Consider the following 27,458-nt stretch of genomic DNA (forward strand, 5'->3'; position numbering starts at 1 on the left):
GTTGACTTACCTCCTGTTCTATGCCAAAAGGGAAATTATACTGAGGTGGCACACCCCTTCCCCCCCTATGGTTGGTATGTGGGAAAAGTCCATCAATGCGGTGCTCCCGTTATATAAACTCACTTACATGAACAGACACTGTCCCCAAAAATTCCCCAAGGTATGGATGGCATGGACGGGATAGAGGGTGGGGCTGTCGGGTGGGAGAGTGGGAGTCCCACATCCTTCTAATTACCTTTTTCCTTCTCTTTGTCTTATTCCCTGTAACTTTCCCGTTTTCCTTTTTTGGATGTGTATTTCCATTTTATGTCTGCTTACGGTACAAGTACTATATTTTGTTTTTCTTTGCTTTGGATTTGGTCCATGTTGGACTTATTTGATGTAACGTGCCTTAATTGTTTGCAATAAAGGAACATTCTGGTTTGTTAAAAAAAAAAAAAAAAAAATGGAGCACCATTTCTTCCAATGATACCAATGATGGGGCACTGCTCCTCCCCTTAATACCAAATATGGTGATGTTTACTCCCACTAATGCCAGAAAAATTTCCACTCCTGTTGTCCACAATATAGCCCTTCTAAAATCAGAAAGGACAATAAACTGGTCCTTTGTTGAGAAAGTTTGGAGATCCCTGGTCTAAAGTATCATTGAGGGCCAGATGCGGCTCTTTGCTTGCCTTTATCTGGCCCTTGGGCACTATCCTTCCCATGCATAGGAGACACTATTCTGCCAACCGACATCAACAATGGAGAACCATTTCTTCCAATGATACCAATGATGTGGCACTGCACCTCCCCTTAATACCAAATGTGGTGATGTTTACTCCCACTAATGCCAGGAAAATGTCCACATTTTATTGGTCACAGTCTGGCCCTCTTAAAATCGGAAGGACAATAAATTGGTCCTTTGTTGAGAAAGTTTGGAGATCCCTTGTCTAAAGTATCATTGAGGGCCATATGCAGCTTTTTGCTTACCTTTATCTGGCCCTTGGGGCACTATCCCTCCCATGGATAGGAGACACTATTCTGCCAACCGACTTTAACAATGGAGCACCATTTCTTCCATTGATACCAATGATGCCCCTCCCCTTAATACCAAATGTGGTCATGTTTACTCCCACTAATGCCAGGAAAATTTCCATTCCTGTTGTCCACAGTCTGGCACTCCTAAAATCGGAAAGGACAATAAGCTGGTCCTTTGTTGAGAAAGTTTAGAGATCCCTGGTCTAAAGGGTCATTGAGGGCCAGATGCGGCTCTTTGCTTGTCTTTATCCGGCACTATCCCTCCCATGGATAGGAGACACTATTCTGCCAACCGACATCAACAATGGAGCACCATTTCTTCCAGTGATACCAATGATGTGGCACTGCTCCTCCCCTTAATACCAAATGTGGTGATGTTTACTCCCACTAATGCCAGGAAAATTTCCACATTTTATTGGTCATAGTCTGGCCCTCCTAAAATCGGAAGGACAATAAACTGGTCCTTTGATGAGAAAGTTTGGATATCCCTGGTATAAATGGTCATTGAGGACCGATTTACATTTGTGCAATGCATTAATAGTCTCTCACTGTTGAAATAAACTGACCATTAAAATTATAGCTTGATACCGTGGTTTCCCAAAAATAAGCCCGGGTCTTATATGAATTTTTTCAACAAAAGACCCAGTAGGGTTTATTTTTGGGGTAGGGCTTGTCATGTGCTGTCTTCTGTCCCCATCTCCATCCCTGCCTGTCAGAAATCCCCAGTGGCCAGTGGAATGGAGTTAAAAGTGCCTGTAAAATCATAAAATACACTGCATTGCAGTCCTATACAATGTAAAGTGTGAACCGTACTTTCCTACAGCGAGAGGATGTGTGAAAGAGAGTGGGGGAGAGAGAAGGGGGGGAGAAAGAGAGAGAGAGAGAAAGAAAAGAGTAAGAAAGAGAGGGATTGAGAGAAAGAAAGAAAGAAAGAAAGAAAGAAAGAAAGAAAGAAAGAAAGAAAGAAAGAAAGAAAGAAAGAAAGAGAGAAAGAAAGAAAGAGAGAAAGAAAAGAGAAAGAAAGAAAGAGAGAAAGAAAAGAGAAAGAGAGAGCGAAAGGAAGAAAGAGAGAGAGAGAAAAAAAGAGAGAGCGAGAGAAGGAGAGAGAGAAAAGAGGAAGAAAGAGAGAGAGAAAGAAAGAGAGAGAGAAAGAAAGAAAGAAAGAAAGAAAGAAAGAAAGAAAGAAAGAAAGAAAGAAAGAAAGAAAGAGTGAGCGAAAGGAAGAAAGAGAGAGAGAAAGAAAGAGAGAGAAAGAAAGAGAGAGAAAGAGAGAGAGAGAGAGGAAGAAAGAAAGAAAGAAAGAAAGAATGAAAGAAAAGAGAGAGAGAAAAGAAAAAGAGAGTGAAAGGGGACAGAAAGAAAGAAAAAGAAGAAAGAGAAGAAAGAAAAAGAAAGAGAAAGAAAGAAAGAAAGAGGAAGAAAGAGAGAGAGAGAAAAAAGAGGAAGAGAGAGAGAGAGAGAGAGAGAGAGAGAGAGAGAGAGAGAGAGAGAGAGAGAGAGAGAGAGAAAGAAAGAAAGAAAGAAAGAAAGAAAGAAAGAAAGAAAGAAAGAAAGAAAGAAAGAAAGAAAGAAAGAAAAAAAAGAAAGCGAAAGAAAGAAAGAGAGCGAGAAAAAGAAAGAAAGAAGGAAAGAAAGAAAAAAAGAAAGAAAGAAAGAAAAAAGAAAAGAAGAGAGAGAGAAAGAGAGAGAGAGAGAGAGAGAGAGAGAGAGAGAGAAAAGAGAAAGAGAGTGAAATGAGAAAGGAAGTAAGAAAAAGAAGAAAGAGAAGAAAGAAAAAGAAAGAGAAATAAAGGAAAAGAAAAAGAAAGAAAGAGAAAGAAAGAAAGAAAGAAAGAGAGAGAGAAAGAAAGAAAGAAAGAAAGAAAGAAAGAAAGAAAGAAAGAACGAAAGAAAGAAGAGAGAGAGAGAGAAGGAAAGAAAGAAAGAAGAGAGAGAGAGAGAGAGAGAGAGAGAGAGAGAGAGAGAGAGAGAAGGAAAGAAAGAAAGAATGAAAGAAAGAAAGAAAGAAAGAAAGAAAGAAAGAAAGAAAGAGAGAGAGAGAGAGAATGTGTGAGAGAGAGCAAGAGAATTCAAAGACATTGTTCTTGAGAGAACTCACAAACCTAAACATGGCACAACCCATTCTCAGACAGACACAATTAAAACTGCAGGACCTCAAACCTCGCCACTAATACAATACAACAACAATACACTCAGCCAAAAAACAGGGCCATGAAGATGTCAAGAATGGAGTAAATCACCCGCCCCAAGATGGATATCAAGATCACTACAGAGCAGAGAAAAGGAGGAGATAAGAACCCTCCTGAGCACATTATGCAATAAACTGTGACTGAGCTAAAAAAAACAAAAAAGACAATGACAACCACCCATAACCCAATTTATCCCAGGAAATTACCCATTACAAGGTATACAAATATACAAACAAAAATGACATCACTAGTAATCAGTAGCTAGAACATTCAGGGTCTGAATGCGTCAGCCTTCGGATCCAAAGTAAATGATCCAGATTTCAAGCAAAGACTATGTGAGATGGACATACATATCCTCCTGGGAACATGGAGCCGGGCACAGGATGAACCATCAGTACCTACTGGCTATAGGGAATTCTCTGTCCCCGCACAGAAAGATAAGAACATCAAACAGGGTCGGTGTTCAGGAGGAATACTCGTCTGGTATAAGGAGGAGCTGCATGGGAACATCAGTGCAATTTAAAAAGGTGAGAGCCGCATCTGGCTAAGAATAAGCAGCTCCATCCTTACCTCTCAGTCAGACATCTACCTGTGTGCAGCATACATTGCCCCAGCAGAGCCCCCATATTTCACACCAGACACCTATGAGGTTCTACAAAGTGAGGCTATCCACTTCCAATCCCTGGGACGAGTGCTCATCTGCGGAGACCTCAATGCCAGGACAGGAAGGGAAAAGGACTATACAAGCTCTGATGGCAACACGTACATAGTGAAAATGAAAATAAATACTGCGCTGTGATTGTAGTTTTTTTTTTTATATGAAGAGCAGCAAACATTAAAGAAAGACTAAGGCCGCGTACACACGGGCAGATTGTCTGCCCAACTAAGTTCGTCAGACAATCCGACAGACAGTCCGTCCAAATTTTGAATGAACGGACTTGACCACACACGATGAACAGACAGTCCGCTGAAAACTTGCGCGATGACGTGTACAGCACGTACGACGGGACTAGAAAAATGACGTCCAATACATTGCAATGCAACCTTCGGCCGTGTAAATCCTTTCTGAGCATGTGCCATACTTAGTCCATCCAACTTGCCTACACACGAGCGGACTGTCCGCTGAAACCAAGTTTGGACGGACAAAACCAAGTTTGGACGGACAAAATTACGGAAATTCCGAAAGACAAAGTCCGTCAGACTGTCCGCTGAAAAAGTCTGCTGAAGCCCACACACGAGTGGATTGTCCGCTGAAACGCGGTTCAGCGCACTAAGTTGGGCAGACAATCCGCCCGTGTGTACGCGGCCTAATGGTTATTTACAAAGGTGAAAAGAAAATATGTTGCGCTAAAGTGCAAAAAAGTGCAAAAAATCATGGAGATTTTGCAATGCCCACAATATATACCTAAATTGAATACATGAATTTAAATAAATAAAATCATGTGCTAAAGTGCATATGTGCAAAAATCATAAAAATTCTGCAATGCCCACAATTTCAAACAATATTGAATATAGAAATAAAATTATGTGTAAACTATAAAGGTCAGAAAACCAAGTGGATAGTCCAAGTGTATGCACTCAGTGAATAATCCTGATAAGAATCATAAAAAGATATAGACACTAAAAGTGACTAATAGGTGTTGAAGTCCATAAAAACAACAATAATAAAAAAAAAATGTGAAGAAAGGAAGTCACAATTCCCACGTAGTTAAGTGACAACACTATGCAGTGTCCAAGAAGAAAGGATATTTTCTGTCACCACCATCACCTATAAGAATGAGGCTTACCAGAATTCACAGACCTGGGAAGGCGTATGCCTCGCAAGTCGTGATAAGCTTTATGGTGAAATGTGGCAGGACTCCAATGCTTCACTCAATATGGCGTTTACACACTCACAGAAGATGGACAGCAGGTTGATAAAGGAAAGGATGATGGTCATCAGAACTCCACGTATTCATGCGTGATAAACCATGATAGAAAAAACTTGCATGGTGCAAATACCGTTAAAGGATATTTTTTAGTCACACGAAAATAGATTAAAAACACTCACATTTGTGAAGTAAACGGCAGGCTTTTTTCAAATATATCTCAAGAGAATGGCATATTGTGGTTAATGGGTTCAACCCGACGTGTTTCGTCCTCTAAGACGTAATCTGGGGTATGGACCACCAGCAACCACATCACGCTTAAATAGGAAAAGTGACCCCAAACTGAATTGCGGAACTGAACCGGAAATTGGTGCCAGTTCCGGTTTAGCGGGAGTGCTTCCGGTCTTTAAAATGAAACCATTCAATTGTATGTCAATTTAAAACTAAAAATATATTGAGAAGCATGTAAAAAATGAATCCTGGTTATACGTGTGTTATAAACGTAGGCATCTGCGATAACTTACATATCGGGGGAACGCAAGCCGAACGTTGCGTCATGGCATCACTCCCGCCCATTTGTCGCGTCGGCATGGTAAGCGCCAAGCCTCGCTATAGAATGAAGGCGGCAACGAGGCATGCAGCGCACGTAGTAATGCCAGAACGATGTCTACATTGTGTCATGACATCACTGGCGCCCGTTCATCGCATCAGCGTGGAGAATACCAAGCTTCGATGTAGAATGGGGGCGGTATCGAGGCATGTCACGCACATAGCAGTGCCAGAACAGCACCTACATCACATCCACCTGAAATACGTAATTGCAAATGCGATTCATACACTGCTGACACACAGCATAGAGACCCAGAAGCCATCATTGTATTGATGTATATGTGGGGACATACCGAATGTATTTTTAATACCAAAAAATGCCAGATATACATTAATCAGCATGGGGTTACTTAGAATCATAATTGCAATTCTAAAAAACAAACTACAAGTATATAAAGAACTCACCTAAAATGAAATAAAATACATCATACCCCTCAAAATATTAGGATCAGTCGAGGATTATAATGGTAAGTATCTCATGAAAGATTTGGATTCAAATATAAAAATGAAATGAAATTACAGATTTATATATGTAGCACTAACCCGCGAAGGAGCTGCTGGTTTTATTCAGGCTTACCGCTACCTTTTCTGCTCGCCTCTTCATCTTAGGGGGGTCCCGTAGAAAGTACCCCAAATGAAGATATATCAGAAACGTGGTCCTTTTTGAAGATTTATTTAGGGGTAACACAAAAGAACACAAGACACAGTCCTTCAATAGAGGGTTAGAGGATAAGAGGGAGTTCAGGCATGGGTTAGCCCTTGTACACACGGTCGGACATTCTGACAACCAAATCCGTTGGATTTTGTCCGACGGATTTTGTCCGAAACTGTTGCATACACGCGGTCGGACAAAGTTGTCGGAAAATCCGATTGTACATAACGTGATGACGTTATTTTGTTACGACCGGACTACGTTCAGGCTAGTAGCCAATAGCTTTGGTCTAGGAATTTGATCTGAGCTTGCTTGGCACTTTGTCCGTCGGAGTAGGCTACACATGATCGGAGAATGTCCGATCGGAGCATTTTTTCTGAAAATTTGACGGACAAGTTGGAAAACTTGGTCTGTCGGATATTATATATACCCCACCTGATCTTTTGTAATGAACGTTTTTCCTGATAGTTTTGCCCATCTCTTCCTGTATTGATGACCAGACTTCCTGATTTTTCCTGATTTTCTTATTTCTGTCGTGTTCTCTACGTCTGTAAGGATAGTGGGGTCTAGTCGCCAAATTTGGGTATGTGTCGTTGTTTCGGGTAGTGTCAGTGAGATCGTAATAGGGTGATGGTCCGACAAGGTCATTGGCTCTATTGTTGCTTTTGTCAAGTATGTGAGGTCTGGTTGGGTCAGAAATAGGTAGTCAAGTCGTGAATATCTATTGTGAGGGGCTGAAAAAAATGTAAAGTCTCTCTCTTTAGGGTGTAGGGTACGCCAGGTGTCATGGAGAGAGAGTTTTTGGAGGGTCAGTTTTATTTGGCGGAGGGCTCTGTATGTGAGGTGGGAAGCACCTGCCGGGGTGTCTACGAGTGGGTCTAATGGGGCGTTGAAGTCCCCACCTAACAGTAGTATGCCTGATTGGAACGTGTGTAGTTGAGTGGAGACTTCCCAGAAGAAAGGTACTTGTGCTTTGTTGGGGCTGTATATATTAGCAAGTGTTATAGGTTTGTTGAGCCATGTACCTTTGAGGAAAATGTACCTACCTTGCTCGTCAGTGTATCTGTGATTTGTATGGGGATATGTTTGGATAGTAGGACCGATACGCCCTTAGTTTTGGAGTTTGGTGTTGTTGCATGGTAGCTGTAGGGGTAGTAATCATTGGAAAGTTTTGGTGTATTTTGGGAGCTGGAGTGTGTCTCTTGCAGGAAGACTACGTCTGCTTTCATGCTTTTCATGTTAGTTAGTACACGCTTTCGTTTCTCTGGGATATTTAGACCTTTTGTATTCAGGGAAGCAAGTTTAAGTGTGGGACGGACGATTTTAGTATGAGGTGAGGTCATTTTGGGTGATCACGTTTTTTTGCAGTATAGAGATCGTTTGAAAAGGAGAGTAACGGAGGGTATCTGAAAGATCAGTGCAACAAGGGGAGGGGGTGAGAAGTGGTGAGGGATGGAGCAAGGAAAGAGGGAAAGGGAGCACAGTGGTGTAGTGGGTAGCACTTTTGCCTAGCAGTAAGAAGGGTCGCTGGTTCAAATTCCAACCACGACACTACCTGCCTGGAGTTTGCATGTTCTCCCTGTGCCTGCGTGGGTTTCCTCCGGGTACTCCGGTTTCCTCTCACACTTCAAAGACATGGTGGTAGGTTAATTGGATCCTGTCTAAATTGTCCCTAGTATGTATGAATGTGAGTTAGGGACCTTAGATTGTAAGCTCCTTGAGGGTAGGAACTGATGTGAATGTACAATGTATATGTAAAGTGCTGCGTAAATTGATGGCACTATATAAGTAACTGAAATAAATAAGGGAGGGAACGGATAGGTAGCTCTACGAGAACTGAGTTAAGGCCAACTCTGTAGGTGGGGGTATACACAGCTGGGTCGAATTTATGACTACTGGGGTCGGGGTTAACTTACTAGTTACGCCCAACAGGAATTGGTCCAGTGGGGGTCAGGTAGATCTTGAAAAAATCCCTGTGGGTGAGGGTGGTTGGTGTCGAAGTCGATTTGAGTGTGTTCCCGTGAGGTCAGGGAGCCAATGTATATGACAGCACAGTATAGGTAGAAGGTGTAATGGGGGAAAAGGATTCTTTCCACTTTTTCCATTCTCAGTCAGTGATCTGTCTCTTCTAACAAATGCATGGATAACCATTTTGAACAATGGGGATTAAACAGTGTTAAGTTACTATTAATCAAACAAACATAGCCGTAACTAAATGAAAACGACAGCTATGTCAACTAATGTCTCCACACTTTCGGCATTGCATAGGACCTTATCAGTGCTCCATTCTATGGGTTGTCTCCTTTCCCTCCGACCCTCTTTCCCCATCTAGCTCACCTCATAAATCATAAACCATAAATCATAAATCAGGGGGCGATTGATCACTCATTGAAATCGGAGATTTGGCGACATAGGCATCATCCCATGGTGGGAGAGTTTGTATTTTAGGCACTTGGAGGTTGTTAACATACTCCCGGGTGCCGATATATGGTTGACTCAGTGGAATTTAAGACCGGATGGCCAGGATTGCTCAAAGTTGAACAATCAAAAGAGCTGTATTTCGCACGGTGAGAGATTGGTCGCCCTGAGAGCAATGCATAAGTAACCATTACTTCTATCATACATAAACTGAAACCCGCATAGAGTATATGGTTCCGCAGTATGTTGGTTTGCGGCCGTGGTGGCAATAGACATGTTAGTCTCCTGTTGGTCTTGTGTCATCTGACCTTACCTCCCACAGGGGTCAGCGTACAGGGTCTATGGGTGTTAGAAAGTAAAGTCAGCAGTTCATCTAGTCCTCTTCCGTTGAAGAGCGGGATTTGTGTCAAGTCTCTCCATTATAGGGGTTGAGTCTCTCGTGGCAGAAAGGGGGGTGTACTCAACGATCATGCTGATGTATCTTGTACAATCCATCGCAAAGTTCAATGTCCCATTTTAGGGTGGGAAATACTCCTTAGCTGTGTCTGCGGTGATCGGTTGCTGTGTCAGCATGGTAGGGGAGGCATCCAGGGAGGAGGAGGTGGGTTGCTGGAGCCGTCAAGGCCGCTGAGATGTAACAGGGGTCCTGCTCACTTGTGCGTAGTTTTAACCGAAGTCGTGTGGGGAGACATCTGGAGTCAGCTTAGGATCTTCTTTGTTTCCTGTAGTCCAGAGATGCTGTGGGACTGTTGTTCCTCTGGTTGCCCGATTCGCTCGGAGATGCAGGCGGGGGATGTGATCTGCGACGGCGGCTGATGCTGAAGTTTCCTGCTTCGGCTATACCTTCCATAGATTCCGCTCTATGCATTGTGGGTAAGCGAAAGTCTCTGTACCAGTCTGGTACATCGACTAATGGTATGTTGAGGACGGTACAGAAATGTTCTAAGTCCTCGGGGACTCTGAGGTTCACTGTGTGGTCATTAGCTGTGGCTGATAAGCAAAACAGGTATTTCCATCGGTAAGCTACTGCTCTCGCTCGTAGGACATCCAGCAATGGTCTCAGCTCTCTTCTCCTTGAAGGGTGATAGATGACAGGTCTTGGCAAATTTTTATTTCTGCCCCATGGTGTAGTATTCTGCCTCTTCCACTCGCTTTCCTCATGATCTCTTCCTTCACAATAAAATCCGTGAGGCAACTATTACGTCTCTCGGCGGGTCTGCTTCTCTCTCCCTGGGGCGTAGAGCCCTGTGGATGCGTTCAAAGGTGATCACTGTGTCCGGGGGTCTCTCTAACAGATCATTAAAGATTAGGGACACTGTCTGGGTTAACTGCGGTGGGTCAATAGATTCAGGGAGGCCTCTCACCCATAGGTTACGGCGTCTCCCACAGTTGTCAAGGTCTTTCAGGTGTCGATTTATCTCCCTGAGGTGGATCGCGTGGGTCTCCGATATTTGTTGCACTTGGCAGAGCGAGGCGTCATGGTGGGCCTGCGTTTCCTCTACCTCTTCCACGCGTATGGCCATGGATTAGAAGTAGGCGCGGAGTTCGGATATGGCCGCAGAGAGTGCCCTTTTAATGTCCGCCGCTACTGCCCATAAGTCCGCTATGCTCAGAGCGGGTGGTGCCGGAGGATCCGAGAATTGGGCCTGTGGGCTGTGCACGAGTCTGCTTGCTGAGGGAGCCTCATGTGCCATGGCCTGAGTTTCTTGCGCGGCGCCTCTGAATCTAGCCTGGAATATCTCGGTATATGTTGGCTGAGCGGGGCTTCTTGGCTCCTAGGTGATCGGGAGCTCGCCGGGGGGTGTTTTGTTGTGTACTCCCCATGATGATAGCCAAGGAGGGTGTCTTATCGGCAGATTGCTGGACCTCTTGGAGCAGGAGATCAGAGTCAAGCATCCATCTTCTTCAGGCTCCAAGCCACGCCCACAATTATGATTCTAAGTAGCCCCATCCTGATTAATGTATATCTGGCATTTTTTGGTATTAAAAATACATTAGGTATGTCCCCCCAGATACATCAATACAATGATGGCTTCCGGGTCTCTGTGCTGTGTGTCAGCAGTGTATAAATCTCATTTGCAATTACGTATTTCAGATGGATGTGACGTAGGCACTGTTCTGGCACTGCTATGTGCGCGATATGCCTCAATACCGCCCCTGTTCTACAGCGAGGCTTGGTATTCTCCACGCTGATGTAATGAACGGGCTCCAGTGACATCATGACGCAACATAGACATCGTTCTGGCATTACTACGTGCGCTGCATGCCTCGTTGCCGCCTTCATTCTATAGCGAGGCTTGGTGTTTACCATGCCGACGCGACGAATGGGCGGAAGTGATGCCATGACGCAACGTTCGGCTTGCGTTCCACCACTATGTAAGTTATCGCAGATGCCTTATAACACACGTATAAGCAGGGTTCATTTTTTACATACTTCTCAATATATTTTTTGTTTTAAATTTACATACCATTGAATGGTTTAATTTTAAAGACTGGAAGCACTCCCACCCAAACCGGAAGTGGCGTCAATTTCAGGTTCAGTTACGCAATTCAGTTTGGGGTCACTTTTCCTATTTAAGTGTGATGTGGTTGCTGGTGGTCCATACCCTAGATGACGTCTTAGAGGACGAAATGCGTCGGGAGGAACCCATTAACCACATTACACCATTCTCTTGCGATATATTTGAAAAAGCCTGCTATTTATTTCACAAATGTGAGTGTTTTTGTTTTTAATCTAATTTCTATTGATTAAAAAATATCCTTTAACGGTATTTGCACCATGCACGTTTTTTCTATCATGGTTTATCACGCATGACTATGTGGAGTTCTGATGACCATCATTCTTTCCTTTATCAACCTGCTGTCCATCTTCTGTGATTGTGCAAACGCCATATTGAGTGACGCATTGGAGACTGTTCATGGAGCAGAGTCCTGCCACGTTTCATCGTAAAGCTTATCACAACTTGCGAGGCATATGCCTTCCCAGGTCTGTGAATTCTGGTAAGCCTCATTCTTATAGGTGATAGTGTTGACAGAAAATATCCTTTCTTCTTGGACACTGCATAGTGTTATCACTTAACTACTACGTGGGAATTGTCACTTTTCACATGGACTTCCTTTTTTTAGTATTTATTTTTTTGATTGTTGTTTGATGGACTTCAACACCTATTAGTCATTTTTAGTGTCGATATCTTTTTGTCATCCTTATCGGGATACACTTGCATACACTTGGACTATCCACTTGGTTTTCTCGTTATAGTTTGCACGTAATCTTATTTATATATTCAATATTGTTTGAAATTGTGGGCATTGCAGAATTTTTATGATGTTTGCACATATGCACTTTAGCACATGATTTTATTTATTTAAATGCATGTATTCAATTTAGGTATATATTGTGAGCATTGCAAAATCTCCATGATTTTTTGCACTTTTTTGCATATGCACTTTAGCAAGATATTTTCAGTGTGGTAGACTATGCCATCACAGATATGAACCCCACACTCATCAATGGTTTTACAGTCTCCCCACAAACACACCTGTCCGACCACAACCAACTACTGCTATACATTAACCACTTAACCGCTGGGCACTTAAAGAGGAAATAAACTCTCCCACTCTGATGCTTCTTTTCATTTAGTCCATTATAATAAGTCATTATCAGACTATAGCCACTGTAATCCAGCCCAAATCGCATATTACTTACTGTTTAAAGAAACTTTAAAAAAAAACTTGTTTCCAGGGGTTAGGCAGCATCATCTTAAGTCCACAGTGCAGTGTATTTCCGCCCTTACATTGAGCACTTCCTGTACTGTTAACCAAGCCTCCTTCTCAATCCAACGTTTCTATGGCAACCCTGCTTCCCTGTTCATAGCTTACTTGTGTATTTCATAGTATTTACTTGTGCCGATGTCTAATATTTCCCTTTGTCAGACTTATCAGCTTCAGCTGATAAGTCTGCTGTAATGGCCAATATTTAGACTGTATGTGAGGTCACATGGTGTGTAGGAGGAAGCTCTGAGTGATTAGCAGAGTTCAGTGTTGTGCCATAGGAAGTCCTGATAACAGATAGATAAGACATAGAGAGTGTGCCTTAAATCAGGGGAGATCTGGGCATGCTCAGTGACTTCATTCTACAGAACAACAAGGATAACAACAATTTGAAGCAAGTAAGGAGATATCTACAAGCAGTGTTCATTAGGATTTTTTATGCTGATTTACATGGGACAAAGTTGTGGGGGTGGGTTTACAACCACTTTAAACCCCCTTCCTAACCAGACTAATTTTCAGCTTTCGGTGCTCTCACACTTTTTTTCACACAAATAGAGCTTTCTCTTGGTGATATTTAATCACCGCTGAGTTTTTTATTTTTTGCGCTACAAATCAAAAAAGACTGAAAATCTGGTAAAAAAAAAAAATCTTTGTTTCTGTTAAAATGTATTGCAGGGTATTGGCGAGTATTGGCAGAGTATTGGCAGAGTATTGTCAGAGTATTGCAGAGTATTGCAGAGTATTGCAGAGTATTGCATAGTATTGCATAGTATTGCACAGTGTTGCAGAGTATTGGCAGAGTATTTCAAGTGTTGCAGAGTATTGGCAGAGTATTGCACAGTATTGGCAGAGTATTGCTAAATATTAGCAGAGTGACCACCAGAGTTCCCATTGCATGGGTGCAGGAATTTAAGTATCTGGGTGTGCGAGTATCGCCAAGAGTGGGCGATTATCTGTCTCTAAATCTCCTTCCATTGCTGGCCAGGGTTAAGGTACAACTGGATGCAAGGAAACATTTGCCACTATCCCTAATTGGTAGGGTTAACTTACTTAAAATGAAAGTCTTGCCGGTTTTCCTATATCTTTTACGCAACTCACCAATTTGGATTCCCTGCTCTTTTTTTTTCGGAGAGTAAATAGTCTGTTTAATTCCTTCTTATGGCCCGCCGCACACATCCCAGAATAAGTCTCAGCGTTTTGCAGGAGCCCTGGGGTAAAGGTGGCTTGGCATTACCGGATCTTTTTAAATATTTCATAGCTGGGCAAATGGTAGTCGCCAGACACTGGTTAACAAGGGAAGACGGGGATTCGGGCAATGGTACTAGAGGCAGCCCTTCTGGGATCGTACGAGAGCCTATCCTACTTGGTATACAGGGACCCATGGGCTTCACCGTCTCTGACGGCCTCAATGCGAGCAACGGTAAGAGCTTGGGACAGGGCACAGGTCTTGCCGCATTTTGATGAGATTCCTGACCCGGTTATATGGGCCAGAGTTGGCATTAAACAACTGAAGCATGTGGTGGGGGAGAAGAAGCTTTTAACGTTTGACCAACTCAAAGGTAAATACAACCTTCCAAATTGGTACTTATTTCGCTATCTCCAGTTGCGACATGCCTTTCTCTCTCAGTTCGGTTCTGGTGCTTTGGAACTGGGAGTGTCTCCCCTGGAGAGTGTGCTGCGGACGGAGGACTTGCTGAAGCGCCTTTCCGCAGTCTACAAAGAGCTGTTCGCAGGGCCGGATTACCATAGGGGCTATTGGAGCTGCAGCTCCAGGCCCCTTTCTCAAGATAGGCCCATTTGCCCAAAAAAAAAATCAAAAAAAAAAAAAATCAAAAAAAAAAAAAAGATCGACTTTGAGGATTGTAGCTCGGCAATCAGGAGTCACAGAGACCCGACATTTGGGAGTAGGTAGCTAAAGACCCACTCCAGCACTGGTTAAAATATGGGGCTGCTATCATCTATGGTTCCAGAGATACAGGGCGCACAGCCTGTCAGAAGCTGCATACAGAGCGGCAGTTTAAATACAAGCTGGAACACTCTGCAGCAGACTGAGAGGATGACCTCACAGAGCTTATAATAATTATTTGTATATTACTTGTGATAATTAACCCCTTGCCACCCAGGCCCATTCTGAGACTTCTCTCCTACATGTAAAAATCATCAGAAAATTACTCAGAACCCTCAAGCATTATATATTGTTTTAGCCGACACCCTATGGAATAAAATGGTGGTCTTTGCAACTTTTTATGTTACACGATATTTGCGCAGCAATTTTTCAAACGTTTTTTTGGGAAAGAAACTGTTTCATTCATAAAAAAAACACTAAAGTTAGGACGATTTTTTGTTGTGTACTTAGTGATGCTTTACATTTTTTTACAGGTTACATGTTTATAGTTACAGAGGAGGTCTAGTGCTAGAATTATTGCTCTCGCTCTAACGATTGTGGCGTATGTAGCCTGTGTGTATCTGGCTCTGATACTAACCAGTACCTACCCAGGGACTGACTAGTATCTCTCCCCAGCCTGTCCCCCCACACCCTCTCACCTGCTGGCCTGTGAATGGGGCAATCACTCCCGCAGTGTTATTGTGTTCTGCCAGTGAATACAATGATTAGTGTTGCTAACTATAGCTGGCAGCACTGATTGTTTTGGGGAAAACCTGACAGGCTGGTTGCACTCAAGTCGGTTAATAGGTTGACTTGTGTAAAACCAGATAGCCCATACATAGATTGACTATGGCTGGTCTCTGCTTAATTGCTATAATTTCAATCCATGTATAGCCCACATAACCACTACGCAGTCCCTAAATATCCTTCCACAAACCTTTAAATTTTTCCTTCTCAGATTACTTCATCCTCCTCTCCTATACATAGTTCCCACTGTCATACTCTCCACACTTCTCTCCTGTACATAGTGCCCACTGTCATACTCTCCACACTTCTCTCCTATACATAACGCCCGCTGTCATATCCTACACACTCCTCTCTTGTACATACTACTCACTGTCATACCCTCCATACTCCTCTCCTATACATAGTGCCCACTGTCATACCCTCCACACTTCTCTCCTATACATAGTGCCCATTGTCATACCCTCCACACGTCTCTCCTATACATAGTGCCCACTGTCATACCCTCCACACTCCTCTCCTGTACATACTACTCACTGTCATACCCTCCATACTCCTCTCCTATACATAGTGCCCACCGTCATACCCTCCCTCCACACTCCTCTCCTGTAATTACTGCTTACTGTCCTACTCTCCACACTTCTCTCCTGTACATAGTGCCCACTGTCATACCCTCCGCACTCCTGTATATATTGCTCACTGTCATACACTCCACACTCCTGTACATATTAGATCCTGTACATCCTCTTATACATACATACATATGGACTCCAGAGAGAGAGATATCATTTTGCCCCTGTTCAAATCATTAGTAAGACCTCACCTGGAATATGCAGTTCAGTTTTGGGCACCATTTCTCAAAAAGGATATCGGGGAACTGGAGAAAGTGCAGAGAAGGGCAACCAAACTGATAAGAGGCATGAAGGAACTCAGCTATGAGGAAAGATTAGAGGAACTGAATTTATTCACTCTTGAGAAGAGGAGAATAAGGGGGGATATGATCAACATGTTCAACTATATTAGGGGTCCATATAGTGAACTTGGTGTTGAGTTGTTCTCTGTACGGTCAACCCAGAGGACAAGGGGGCACTCTTTACGTCTAGAGGAAAAGAGATTTCATCTTCAAGTATGGAAAGGTTTCTTCACAGTTAGAGCTGTGAAAATGTGGAATAGACTCCCGCCAGAGGTGGTTCTGGCCAGCTCAGTAGATTGCTTTAAGAAAGGCCTGGATACTTTCCTGAATGTACATAATATAACTGGGTACTAACATAGGTAAAGTTGATCCGGGGAAAATCCGATCGCCTCTTGGGGGATCAGGAAGGAATTTTTTTCCCCTGCTGTAGCAAATTGGAGCATGCTCTGCTGGGGTTTTTTTTCGCCTTCCTCTGGATCAATTGTGGGCATAAAATTGGGTATTTGGATTGTACGATTATTTTTTATTTTATTTATTTGTTTTTAAGGTTGAACTGGATGGACTTGTGTCTTTTTTCAACCTGACTAACTATGTAACTATATAGTGCCCAATGTCATACCCTCTACACTCCTCTGCTGTTCATACTGCCCATTGTCATACCCTTCACACTCCTCTCCTGTACATAGTGCCTTCTGGCATACCCTCTGCACTCCTCTCATGTACATAGTACCCACTGTTAGACCCTCCACATTCCTCTCCCTCACCTGCACATACTTCCCACTTTTATACAATCCATACTCCTCCCTTATGCCTCTTACCCACAAAAACTGTTCTTTAAAATTATACTGAATATCCTCAATTTTACCAGCTCTAGAATGGCCACTTTTGTCAGTTCAACTAAAGGAAATCTCACAGTCTTCATATTTGTTCTGCCCCATTATTAGTACTTATTCAATTTTGTAATTACTATTGTGATGTATAGAGGAACATACTAAATATGGCACTTAAAACTTAAAAAACGTAAAAAAAAGCATCCCTGAAAATATTTTTGAAATGTTGATAACTATGTACTTAGTCACTGCCCAAGGGCCACAGGGTCAGTAGGGGGCCCCATGAGAGGCTCCTGTGATATTAAAGCGGTAGTAAACTTTTCTAACATTACTACTTTTTAGAGGCCCTGGGGTAGGTTATACCATAATGTACAAGTGTGCACAGCATATTAGCACATTAGGGTACACATACCTGTCAGACTGAGCCCTCCAGTGCTGTGCTGAGATCAACCCGCTGGGGGCCCGGGCACTTCCATCTTCACCCGATCTTCCTTCTGGGTTCTGTGCCTTCGGTCACTTGCCTTGGCCAGGCTGCATTGATGTCATTCCCACACATGCTCACGTGCATCCTCTTTCTCTCTTCCCCCCCTTTCTCTCTCATCCTCCCTCCCTTACCCCTCACACCTCTTTTATACCCTTTCTCTCTCTCTTTCTCTCTTTCTCTCTCTTATCCTCCCTCTCTCTCTTTAATTGAATTTGTTATAACAAAAAATTGTTTGCATTTTTATTTATTTACTGTTCATAAAAGGCCCCACCAAAATCCTCAGCACCAGGCCCATGATGTTCTTAATCTGGCCCTGGCTGTTCGTAGACAGACCAAAAACGGTTCAAAAATGCAGAGTCACTATGAGTGCCTTAGTAACAGATTTTGGGGGGGGGAGGATTGGGACGACATGTGGGATTACCCGTTTCAAACCCTGGTATCAGTCAGAGACAGACTTTTAAAATCCTACACAGGGTGTACTATACCCCTGAAAGACTAGCTGGGATGTATGGTACGGGATCAGCGGGGTGCTGGCGATGTACAGCTAGCCGCGCTGACTTTGATCATATATTTTGGCAGTGCCGGCAGATTGAGGACTTCTGGAAGGTAGTGACGTACACCATACAAACAGTACTTTCGGTGCCGATTCCGGTCACAGTCGCGGTATGTTTGCTTGGGCTGGTGGAGGAGTTGGCTCCTCGAAAGGCACAAAGGACTATGATCTCCCTGACTTTGTTTTATGCACGTAAAGCTATTCTGTTATGTTGGAAAAAGCCTGAACCGCCTACGGTGTCCTATTGGAAAAGCTTGATCAATAAAGCACTACCGTTCTACAAGGCTACATACCTAAGTAGGGGATGTCCCAAGAAATTTGAGAAAGTGTGGCAGTGCTGGTTGGATGCCAAGGATACCTTGAACTAAATGCTAGGTGCGGGGAGGACTCCCTGATGGCCATCTGGTGTACAGGGCAGGGTACTGATATAAGCTCTGTTGGCTCCTTTCTTTACCTCCGGGGTTAGGAAATACTATTACTGATGGAAAGTATGCTTTTTGTGGGGTACAGGTGGTGAACATGGTATGTGATCCGGTATTGATTGGAGGGCTGCACAAGGGTTTCTGGAGGGGGGGGGGGGGGTGGGTCATATGTTTTGTATTACATGTGTTGAAAACTGTTAATAAACACAAATTTACAAAAAAGTATTAGCAGAGTATTGAACAGTATGGGCAGAGTATTGGCACAGCGCCGTGGGCACTGGGCACTACACATCCAGCCCACGGTGCTGCTGCCATCTCTCCCCCTCTCCCTTCGCAGTGTACCGATCAGTATAGAGAGGGGAGAGAGGAACCGGCATCATGACATGACACCGGTTTGTTTACAAGTGATCTGTCCATCATTTGACGGAACGATCACAAGGTAAACGGGCGCTACCAGCAGCCATTTACTGTGATCCATGATGCGCCGGGTCTTCTGGTTCTGGAGGTCACGGATGTTTGCAGGAGCATGCCCCAGGGGGCACGCGAGAGCAAGATTCTGGGAGGACATCCATGGACGCCTACCCAGAAAAACACAACCATGCTGTAGCCATGTTTCAGCTATGGCCCGGTCGCCAAGTGGTTAAATCTTCTAACAAACCATCACCAAAATTCCACCAGACCTCTCTCTGCAACCTGCCACCATCATTTAAATGGTCCAAACAGTCTACCACAAAATACAGAGAGGTAACTGACAGACCTGACAGCTTGAAAACTTCCAAAACAACACCTATGAGATGGGCCCACGAGGTGTGAATCAGGCAGTAAAGGACTTCCATAAAGTACTACACACCATCGCAGCAACAGCCCAGCCGAGAAAAGCCAACTACAAGAAACCACCAAACAATCCAATAAATGGTTCGACAAAGAATGCAAAGCATTAAGGAACACCCTACGGACAGTCTCCAATAACCAACACAGAGACCCTGACAACACTGACCTAAGGACAGCCCATGGCACCCTACAGACTATTGGGGAGTGGAATAGGAGGGAAAACATATGATGTTATTAAGAGTTCATACACTGAGAACAGCTGCAGCGTAAAGGTGAATGGGAAAAGAACCAAATATTTCCGGCAGGCCCGAGGATTCAGACAGGGCTGCAGCCAAAGTCCAACCCTCTTCAACGTCTACATCAATGAACTGTCTGCAGCTCTAGAATACTCCCCAGCACCAGGACTCAAGCAAAACAAAAATCATGGTGTTCCAAAAGAAAAATTCAAAACAAACAAAGAGCCCTCCCTTTACATTAAACAACTGCACTGTTGATGAAACTAACAGCTACACATACTTCGGCCTAGAAATGAACAAATCAGGATGTTTCAAGCCAGCCATAGAGGCACTAAAAGACAAGGCACGCAGAGCCTACTGTACCATCAGGAGACAGCTGTACCACCTAAAACCACCAGTGAGAGTCTGGCTCAGAATATTTGATAGCGTCATTACTCCAATTCTTCTTCATGGCAGTGAAGTTTGGGGTCCTGTAACCTACCCAGACCAATCCAAATGGGACCTGGGCCAAACAGAAATAATATCTGGAATTCTGCAAGCACCTCCTCCAAGTCCGAGAGAGAGATATCACCACTCCAGGTAGGTCAAGCGACAGTAGAAAACCTTTCCATCCAGCTTGGAAGCCCAGGTTCCGGCAATGCATATAGCAATCAAAAACAGGAAGAAGATCTGGACAGCCTCACTCAAAAAACATTTGTTTGCCTTTTATTCAAAAATTATTGTGAACAAAAATACAAGCCACAGCAGGAACATGCATGTGGTCTGCAACAACTTATCAACACCTTGTCTATAGAGACGGCCTTGTGGTTTGCCCGGCGGTTGGCTCGCGGCAAATTTTGCGTTTTCGTGATTCGCCAAACCGGCGGACTTCTGGTGCATATGCGTTTACATTGTGAAAGAACTTTGACCCATGATGACACATCCATCATGGGGTACAGGACAGCCAATTGAGACATTTCAGCACATGGACAATTGGACATTCCCCCTACCTTATAAATAGACCTGATCTGGCGGCCATTTTACATTCTGTCTTTTGTCAGTGTAGGGAAAGGTTGCTGTGTGGAGCAGGGACAGACTGTAGTGACACAAATCGCTAGCTATTAGGTCCACAAAAGTCCTTTTAAGGACTGATATAGGTGTACAGTATATAGGGTTCTGGTGCACTGCTGTGCTGGTGATTGCTGAGTGCACTGCTGACCGATTCTGCAGCTGTCTTTTGTCAGTGTAGGGACAGGACGCTGTGTGGAGCAGGGACAGTCAGTTTAATCCCTAGCTATTAGTATTAGGTCCACAAATATCCTTTTAAGGACTGGTATAGGTGTACATTATATAGGGTTGTACACGTATAATCTACTTTCTTTCAAATATAGAAAGAATATTATACTTGACTGCTGACTGATTCTGCTGCTGTCTTTTATCTTTTGTCGTTTATTTAGTGTATGGACTGAGGGACAGTCTGCAAATCCCTAGCTACTAGGTCCACAAAGGTCCTCTTAAGGACTGGTATAGGTGTACAGTATATAGGGTTCTGGTGCACTGCTGTGCTGGTGATTGCTGAGTGCACTGCTGACTGATTCTGCAGCTGTCTTTTGTCAGTGTAGGGACTGAGGAACAGTCTGCAAATCACTAGCTACTAGGTCCACAAAGGTCCTTTTAAGGACTGGTATAGGTGTACAGTATATAGGGTTGTACACATATAATCTACTTTCTTTCAAATATAGAAAGAATATTATACTTGACTGCTGCCTGATTCTGCAGCTGTCTTTTATCAGTGTAGGGACTGAGGGACAGTCTCTATCATGGTGCTGGTGCTCTCTATCATGGTGCTGGTGTCAGTGCTCTCTATGACGGTGCTGGTGTCAGTGCTCTCTATCACAGTGCTGGTGTCAGTGCTCTCTATCATGGTGCTGGTGTCAGTGCTCTCTATCATGGTGCTGGTGTCAGTGCTCTCTATCACGGTGCTGGTGTGGTCTCAGTGCTCTCTATCACGGTGCTGGTGTCAGTGCTCTCTATCACGGTGCTGGTGTCAGTGCCCTCTATCACGGTTTGGGTGATCATCTCCTGCACCATCTTCATAGCCTGCCCTGACCTTTCCTCTCCTCCATGGCCTTCATGCGCTCCTGAATTTTCAAAATTTCACAGATAAAAAAAGAATGCTTGTTGTTGTCGATCCCAGATTCACTTAATACTTTTGTTATGTCAGTGTCCATGTGGTGGGACTATATGTGCACATCTAGTAAGTATTTTTTGGCTGAAAATATGACCTGTAGGTTTTTAAGGTTCACCTGCCATTAAAGTCAATGGGGCCCGCCGCAAACTTTGTGGATCGCAAACTTTCGGCGGTTCGCGAAACGTCCCGTCGGAAGTTTGTCCAACACTACTTGTCTATCCCAAACTCTCAACAAATAAAAAACATAATGAATGACTCCAAAGAAAAACATGTTGGAGAAATGAGCTAACAAACGCCAAAAAATGAACTGTTTACCAGTTACTGCAGAAAGACTACAAACCGGCCCCGTATCTGGGGGTGCTACAAGACCCCAAAGACAGACAGGCCCTGAGCCTGTACAGACTGACCACCCACAGCCTGGAAATCCAGTTAGCAGGGCACAGACAGACCTACAAGCCCAGGGAAAGTAGACTGTGCCAGCAATGTGACCAGGGGGTCCTGGAGGATGAGGACCACTTCCTGCTACATTGCCCAAAGTACTCATCAGTGAGGGAAACTCACTTCAAGAGACTTTCAACTCTCAGTTTTACAGAAGAGAAGAGGAAATTCCAATTTCTACTGGGAGAAGAGAAGCCAAAAGTAAAAATAGCTGCCCAATATGTGACAGACTGAGAGGGACATGAAAAAGTGAGGACTTAAAAATCCTTTACACTGACTTATGCCCATTCCCCTCTATAATACCCATTACCCCCTCAACCCCCTTTATATTACCCATTACCCCCCCCCCCCCCCCATTTTTCTTATAGAAACTCAACTGCTTTGGCAATGCTAACATGTATTTGGTCCTGCCAATAAAGCTTATTTAAATCTGAATTTTAGAGAGAGAGAGGAGAGAGAGAGAGAGAGAGAGAGAGAGAGAGAGAGAGAGGGGGGAGAGATGGGGAGAGTGAGAAGATAATTGTCTTTACATTATATTTTATTTTAATTCCTCTATCATTATTAAAGGTGAGGAAACACGGGGTGAACGTCTCCACATCGGAATGTTCCCATCTGAGATCTGAATGAGATGACAGAAGTGTACACAGAGTTTAATGTGATTCATTGCTTCTGCATGAATACAGACACACCTTCCCGGTACAATGTTCCTATCTCCGGTTAAGTGAACACAGTCACTGAGCATTCTACATCTAATAATGGTGAGAGGATGGAAGTACCTGCTGAGCTTGTCTACTGCCTTGACATGTTACCTCTTCTACCTGAGCCTACACATCCCGCACCAGACTCAGCACCTCCGGTAAATGTCTGCATTAAATGGAGGGGGGGGGGGGAGTACTCTACACAGGAACAGGGGAAGGAAGGAGAGAGAGAGAGAGAGAGAAAGAGGGGAGAGATAGAGAGGGAGAGAGAGAAATAGAAAAAGAAAGAGAGAGAGAGAAGGAGAGAGAATGTGAGAGGGGGAGAGAGAGAGGAAGAGAAAGAGAGAGAGAAAGAAGGAGAGAGAATGTGAGAGGGGGGAGAGAGAGGGGGGAAGAGAGAGAGAATGAGAGAGAAAGAGAGGAGAGATAGAGAGGGAGAGAGAGAAATGGAGAAAAAAAAGAGAGAGAGAGGAGAGAGCATGTGTGAGAGAGAGAGAGAGAGAGAATGTGTGAGAGAGAGAATGTGAGAGATGGGGAGGGGGATAGAGAGATAGCAAGTGTTAGAGAGAGAGGGAGAGAGAGAGAGGGGGGGGGGGTGTGAGAGAGAGGGTGAGAGAGAGGGGGTGAGAGAGGGAGAGGGGTGGGAGAGAGAGCAAGAGAGAGGGGGGAGAGAGGAAGAGAGAGAGAGGGATGAGAGAGGAAGAGAGAGAGGGGGAGAGAGAAGGGATGAGAGAGAGAGAGGGTAAGAGAGGAGAGATAGAGAGGAGAGAGGAAGAAAGAGAAATAGAGAAAGAGAGAGAGGGGGGAGAGAGATGGGGAGGGGGATAGAGAGAGCGAGTGAGAGAGAGAGAGGGGGGGAGAGGGATGTGAGTAAGAGGGTGAGAGAGAGAGGGGGGTGAGAGAGGGGGGGGTGAGAGAGAGAGGGAAAGAGAGAGAGAGGGGGAGAGAGGGGGGTGTGAGAGAGAGGGTGAGAGAGAGGGGGGTGAGAGAGGAAGAGAGAGGGGAGAGAGTAAGAGAGAGGGGGGTGAGAGAGGAAGAGAGAGGGGGTGGAAGAGAGGGGGAGAGAGGGGGTGAGAGAGGAAGAGAGGGGGTGAGAGAGGAAGAGAGAGAGAAAGAGGGGTGAGAGAGAGAGGGGGGAGAGAGGGGGGTACAGAGAAAGGGTGAGAGAGAGAGAGGGGGTGAGAGAGGAAGAGAGACAGAGAGGGGTGAGCGAGACGGGAGAGAGAATGAGAGAGAGAGAGGAGAGATAGAGAATTGGAGAGAGTGAATGTGAGAGAGAGAGGGGGAGAGAGAGTGAGATAAAGGGGGGTGAGAGAGAGAGGGGAGTAAGAGAGGAAGATAGAGGGGGGAGAGAGAGGGGTGAGCGAGAGAGTGGGAGAGAGAGAATGAGAAAGAGAGGGAGAGATAGAGACTTAGATAGAGCGAGTGTGAGAGAGAGAAAGGCAGGGAGAAAGAGAGAGAGAGAAGGGGGGAGAGAGATGGAGAGAGAGAAGATACTGTAATTGCCTCGATGTTATATTTTATTGTAATAAGAACTCTTCCTCTATTATTATAAAGGGTGAGGAAATTCGGGGCGAACGTCTCCACATCGGAATGTTCCCATCTGAGATCCCTGATATTGAATTCTGTGCTGAGAATGTAAGTAAATCATTTTCATTCTTGCTGTATATCGGAGTGTGAACAGACGGAGAATATTATGAACTTTGGAATATTAGCTCTGAACACGTTTCCCAATTGCAGAGTTGTATCTGGCCCAATCCCAATACACAAATATTGGGCTTAGAGGGTCGGGGGTCATACTCTAACCTTGGATAAAACAGATAAATGATCTTTATAGACACAAACTCTACTAAACTACACTACACAACCCGCTTCCCCATTTATCCTGTAAAGCACTTCATTGTAATAAACAAATGAGAAATGAAAGAATGTAGATGTAAGCACGCACATACATGTCATATAATCTTTATAACGTTAATGTGAAAGTCTAAGGCCGCGTACACACGCGGGGACTGTTCGCTCAACTTTGTCCGCTGAACAGTGTTTCAGCGGACAGTCCGCTCGTGTGTGGGCTTCAGCGGACTGTTTCAGTGGACAGTCTGACGAACAAAGTCTTACGGAATTTCCGTAAGACAGTCCATTCAAACTTGGTTTTGTCCGTCCAAACTTGGTTTCAGCGGACAGTCCGCTCGTGTGTAGGCAAGTTGGACGGACTAAGTATGGCGCATGCTCAGAAAGGGTTTACACGGCCGAAGGTTGCATTGCAGTGTATAGGACGTCGTTTTTCTAGTCCCGTCGTACGTGCCGTTCACGTCATCGCGCACGCTTTCAGCGGACTGTTCGTTCATCGTGTGTGGTCAAGTCCGTTCATGCTAATTTTGAACGGACTGTCTGTCGGATTGTCTGACGAACTAAGTTGGGCGAACAGTCCGCCCGTGTGTACGCGGCCTAAGCCCTTGTACACACGGTCGGAGAATCCGTCGGAATGTGTCCTATCGGACCGTGTTGTCGGATAATCTGACTGTGTGTGGTATGCATCGGACTGATTCCATCGGAATATCCGTCGGACCCAATTTTCCAACATGTTGGAAATATTTCCCGACCAACTGGTTCGATCGGACATACTCCGATCATGTGTAGAGAATTTTATTTAGACTAAGTGCCACGCATGCTCAGATCAAATTCCTACATCAAAGCTATTGGCTACTAGCCTGAACGTAGTCCCATCGTAACGAAATTACGTCATCACATCCTGAATGATCGGATTTTTCGACAACTTAGTCCGACCGTGTGTATGCAACAGTTTCGGACAAGATCCGACGGACAAAATCCGACGGATTTGGTTGGCAGAATGTCCGACCGTGTGTACAGGGGCTAAGTCTGAAGTAACTTTTATCTATAGAAATCTGCATCTTTCATTTAACTTCCTTGTTAACTTCCTGTTTTAGGGTGACCACTGTATCTAATTTTTGCTTGTGCGTTGTCACCCCGTGCCCCTGGTAGAAACCACAATCAGCCATGACGCTGTATTTTATGCAGGAATGGCCTACTATTAAAATCATTCCATTTATTTTTGTAACGTTTGTTCATTTTCCTTCTCATAACCTTCAAGCCCTATGGGGTCCAACTGACAATTGTTTTTGACCATAGTAATGAAAAAATTGAAGGAGCAGGATAGAATTTTTTTTTTTTTTTTAATCAACAAAATTCGAACAAATAATGTTTTTTTTTTATTTTTCTTTGAGAAATTCATTCCAAAATATTTCAAATAAATTAAATTGTCAAGCGTTTTTGAATGACCTTTGCCTACGTTATTGCATTATTGAATGTACTGATGGTTTTTTTGTACGAGGGCTGGTACAATAATCTATCATTATATAAGAAATTAAATCAGACTTTGCCACGGAAAATTACTCATGAAAATTGCAAACCAGCAAACCAGCAATTTCTATCATTAAAGTATAAATATACTCTAGTTCTGTATCGATAAGAACTACAATCTAGTTCAAGGTTATCTGCTGCTGCTTCTAATTAAAAAGTGTGTACATGCATGCATTCTAGAAGCAAAACCCTCTGACACAGCGTTCAGATTGGTTACTTCTTAGCCCTTGTACACACGGTTGGAGAATCCGTCAGAATGTGTCCTATCGGACCATGTCATCGGATAATCCGACTGTGTGTGGTATGCATCGGATTCCGATTCCGTCGGAATATCCGTCGACCCAATTTTCCAACATGTTGGAAATATTTCCCGACCAACTGGGCCGGTCGGACATACTCCGATCATGTGTAGAGAATTTTGATCGGACCAAGTGCCACGCATGCTCAGATCAAATTCCTACATCAAAGCTATTGGCTACTAGCCTGAACGTAGTCCCATCGTAACGAAATTACGTCATCACGTTCTGAAAGATCGGATTTTTGGCCAACTTTGTCCGACCGTGTGTATGCAACAGTTTCTGACAAGATCCGACTGACAAAATCCGACGGGCAAAATCTGACGGATTTGGTCGTGGAAATCTCCGACCGTGTGTACAGGGACTAAGGCCTTGTACACACGGTCGGATAATCTGTCGGAATGCGTCTTATCGGACCGTGTCGTCAGATAATCCGACTGTGTGTGGTATGCATCGGACTGATTCCGTCCGAATCTCCGTCCGACCCAAATTTCCAACATGTTGGAAAGATTTCTCGACCAACTGGGCCGGACGGACCTATCCGATCATGTGTAGAGCATTTTCATCGGACCAAGTGCCACGCATGCTCAGATCAAATTCCTACATCAAATCTATTGGCTACTAGTCTGAATGTAGTCCCATCGTAACGAAATTACGTCATCACGTTCTGAAAGATCGGATTTTCTACTAGGCGAGAGTGCTAACCACTACACCACTGTGCTGCCACATTAAAGTCTATGTAATTTTTTCAAATGACATTTTTTTAAACTTTTTTATTGCATTTAAGTCCAAATATGAGATCTGAGGACTTTTTGACCCCCAGATCTCATATTTAAGAGGACCTGTCATGCTTTTTTCTATTACAAGGGATGTTTACATTCCTTGTAATAGGAATAAAAGTGATCCATTTATTTATTTATTTTTAAATTGTAAAAATAAATAAAATCAAGTAAAATAAATAAGAATTTTTTTTTTTTTTACATACCCCGTCCCGACGAGCTCGTGCACAGAAGCGAACACATACGTGAGTAGCGCCCGCATATGAAAACA

General features: G+C 44.0%; 1 protein-coding gene across 3 annotated transcripts in view; it reads left to right on the top strand.

Moving 5' to 3' along the window:
* LOC143961569 (alpha-2,8-sialyltransferase 8E-like) overlaps positions 1 to 27,458 on the top strand; it is a 218,066-nt gene that overhangs the window by 139,810 nt on the left and 50,798 nt on the right. For all 3 annotated transcript variants that reach the window (XM_077470879.1, XM_077470878.1, XM_077470877.1), the window contains exons 2-3: positions 22,601 to 22,889; positions 24,289 to 24,369. In XM_077470879.1, the coding sequence (XP_077327005.1) occupies positions 22,789 to 22,889; positions 24,289 to 24,369 (182 nt within the window). In that variant the 5' untranslated portion in view covers positions 22,601 to 22,788. The remainder of the gene's footprint in view (positions 1 to 22,600; positions 22,890 to 24,288; positions 24,370 to 27,458) is intronic.

Source organism: Lithobates pipiens, unplaced genomic scaffold, assembly GCF_037356315.1.
Source record: "Lithobates pipiens isolate NorthernLeopardFrog02 unplaced genomic scaffold, aLitPip1_a1.2 Scaffold_8, whole genome shotgun sequence".
In the NCBI taxonomy this organism is placed as follows: Eukaryota; Metazoa; Chordata; class Amphibia; order Anura; family Ranidae; genus Lithobates; species Lithobates pipiens.